The sequence below is a fragment of the Colobus angolensis genome, unplaced genomic scaffold (genome assembly GCF_000951035.1).
Source record: "Colobus angolensis palliatus isolate OR3802 unplaced genomic scaffold, Cang.pa_1.0 Scaffold395, whole genome shotgun sequence".
In the NCBI taxonomy this organism is placed as follows: Eukaryota; Metazoa; Chordata; class Mammalia; order Primates; family Cercopithecidae; genus Colobus; species Colobus angolensis.
The window spans coordinates 235,797-236,683 of record NW_012117321.1 but is presented as its reverse complement, the minus strand read 5'-3'; the positions used below and the strand labels follow the sequence as shown (position 1 = coordinate 236,683).

The window sequence follows — 887 nt, the reverse complement described above, 5'->3', positions numbered from 1 at the left end:
GTTATATTACTCATGATGAAGAAAAAAATGTTCACTTTAAGTATATTAACATAAATACCATCAATATGGTTTATCATGTTTAAACGTTCACTTAGAGCAATTCAGTTAAAATTCTGCATCTCATACAATTTTATAGTTTGCTAGTAGGTTACAAGTAAATAGTCATCCAAATAAAAACAGTAAAACACATGATGTTTTCCACTGGTTATTGCTCTTTTTAGGTAAGCAATTGATATATACCAACAGACAGAGGATAATAACAAATTGCTAATTTCTTTCATCATTATATAAAGGTGGCTTCAGGATAGAATAGTGTAAGTGCAATGACGAATTTGAAATCTAATGTCAACTCAGTGATGCATCAAGATAAAAGTAGAGACAATAGGGTCACCTTGGTGAGTACTGAATTTTTATTATTTTGAGATGGAGTTTTGCTCCTTTTGCCCAAGCTAGAGTGCAATGGTGTAATCTCGGCTCACCACAAACTCTGCCTCATAGGTTCAAGCGATCCTCCTGCCTCAGCCTCCCGAGTAGCTGGGATTACAGACATGTGCCCATCTAATTTTGTATTTTTAGTAGAGACCGGGTTTCTCCATGTTGGTCAGGCTAGTCTTGAACTCCCGACCTCAAGTATCTGCCTGTCTCGACCTCTCAAAGTGCTGGGATTACAGGCGTGAGCCACCACGCCCAGACAAATTCCGAATTTAACGAAGCAGACTAAGAGAAACAATTCGTTTAAAAAAAAAATATTTGGCCAGGCACGGTGGCTCACACCTGTAATCCCAGCACTTTGGGAGGCCGAGGCAGGTGGATCAGGAGTTCAAGACCAGCCTGGCCAAGATCATGATACCGTCTCTATTAAAAATACAAAAATCAGCCAGGCGTGG

At 39.5% G+C, this 887-nt stretch overlaps 1 protein-coding gene across 1 annotated transcript in view; it reads left to right on the top strand.

The window, feature by feature from the left end:
- Positions 1-323: 323 nt before the first annotated feature.
- The window catches only part of FAM188B (family with sequence similarity 188, member B), a 66,188-nt gene continuing 65,624 nt past the window's right edge, over positions 324-887 (top strand). The window contains exon 1 of the mRNA XM_011955124.1: positions 324-395. Within this exon, the coding sequence (XP_011810514.1) occupies positions 324-395 (72 nt within the window). The remainder of the gene's footprint in view (positions 396-887) is intronic.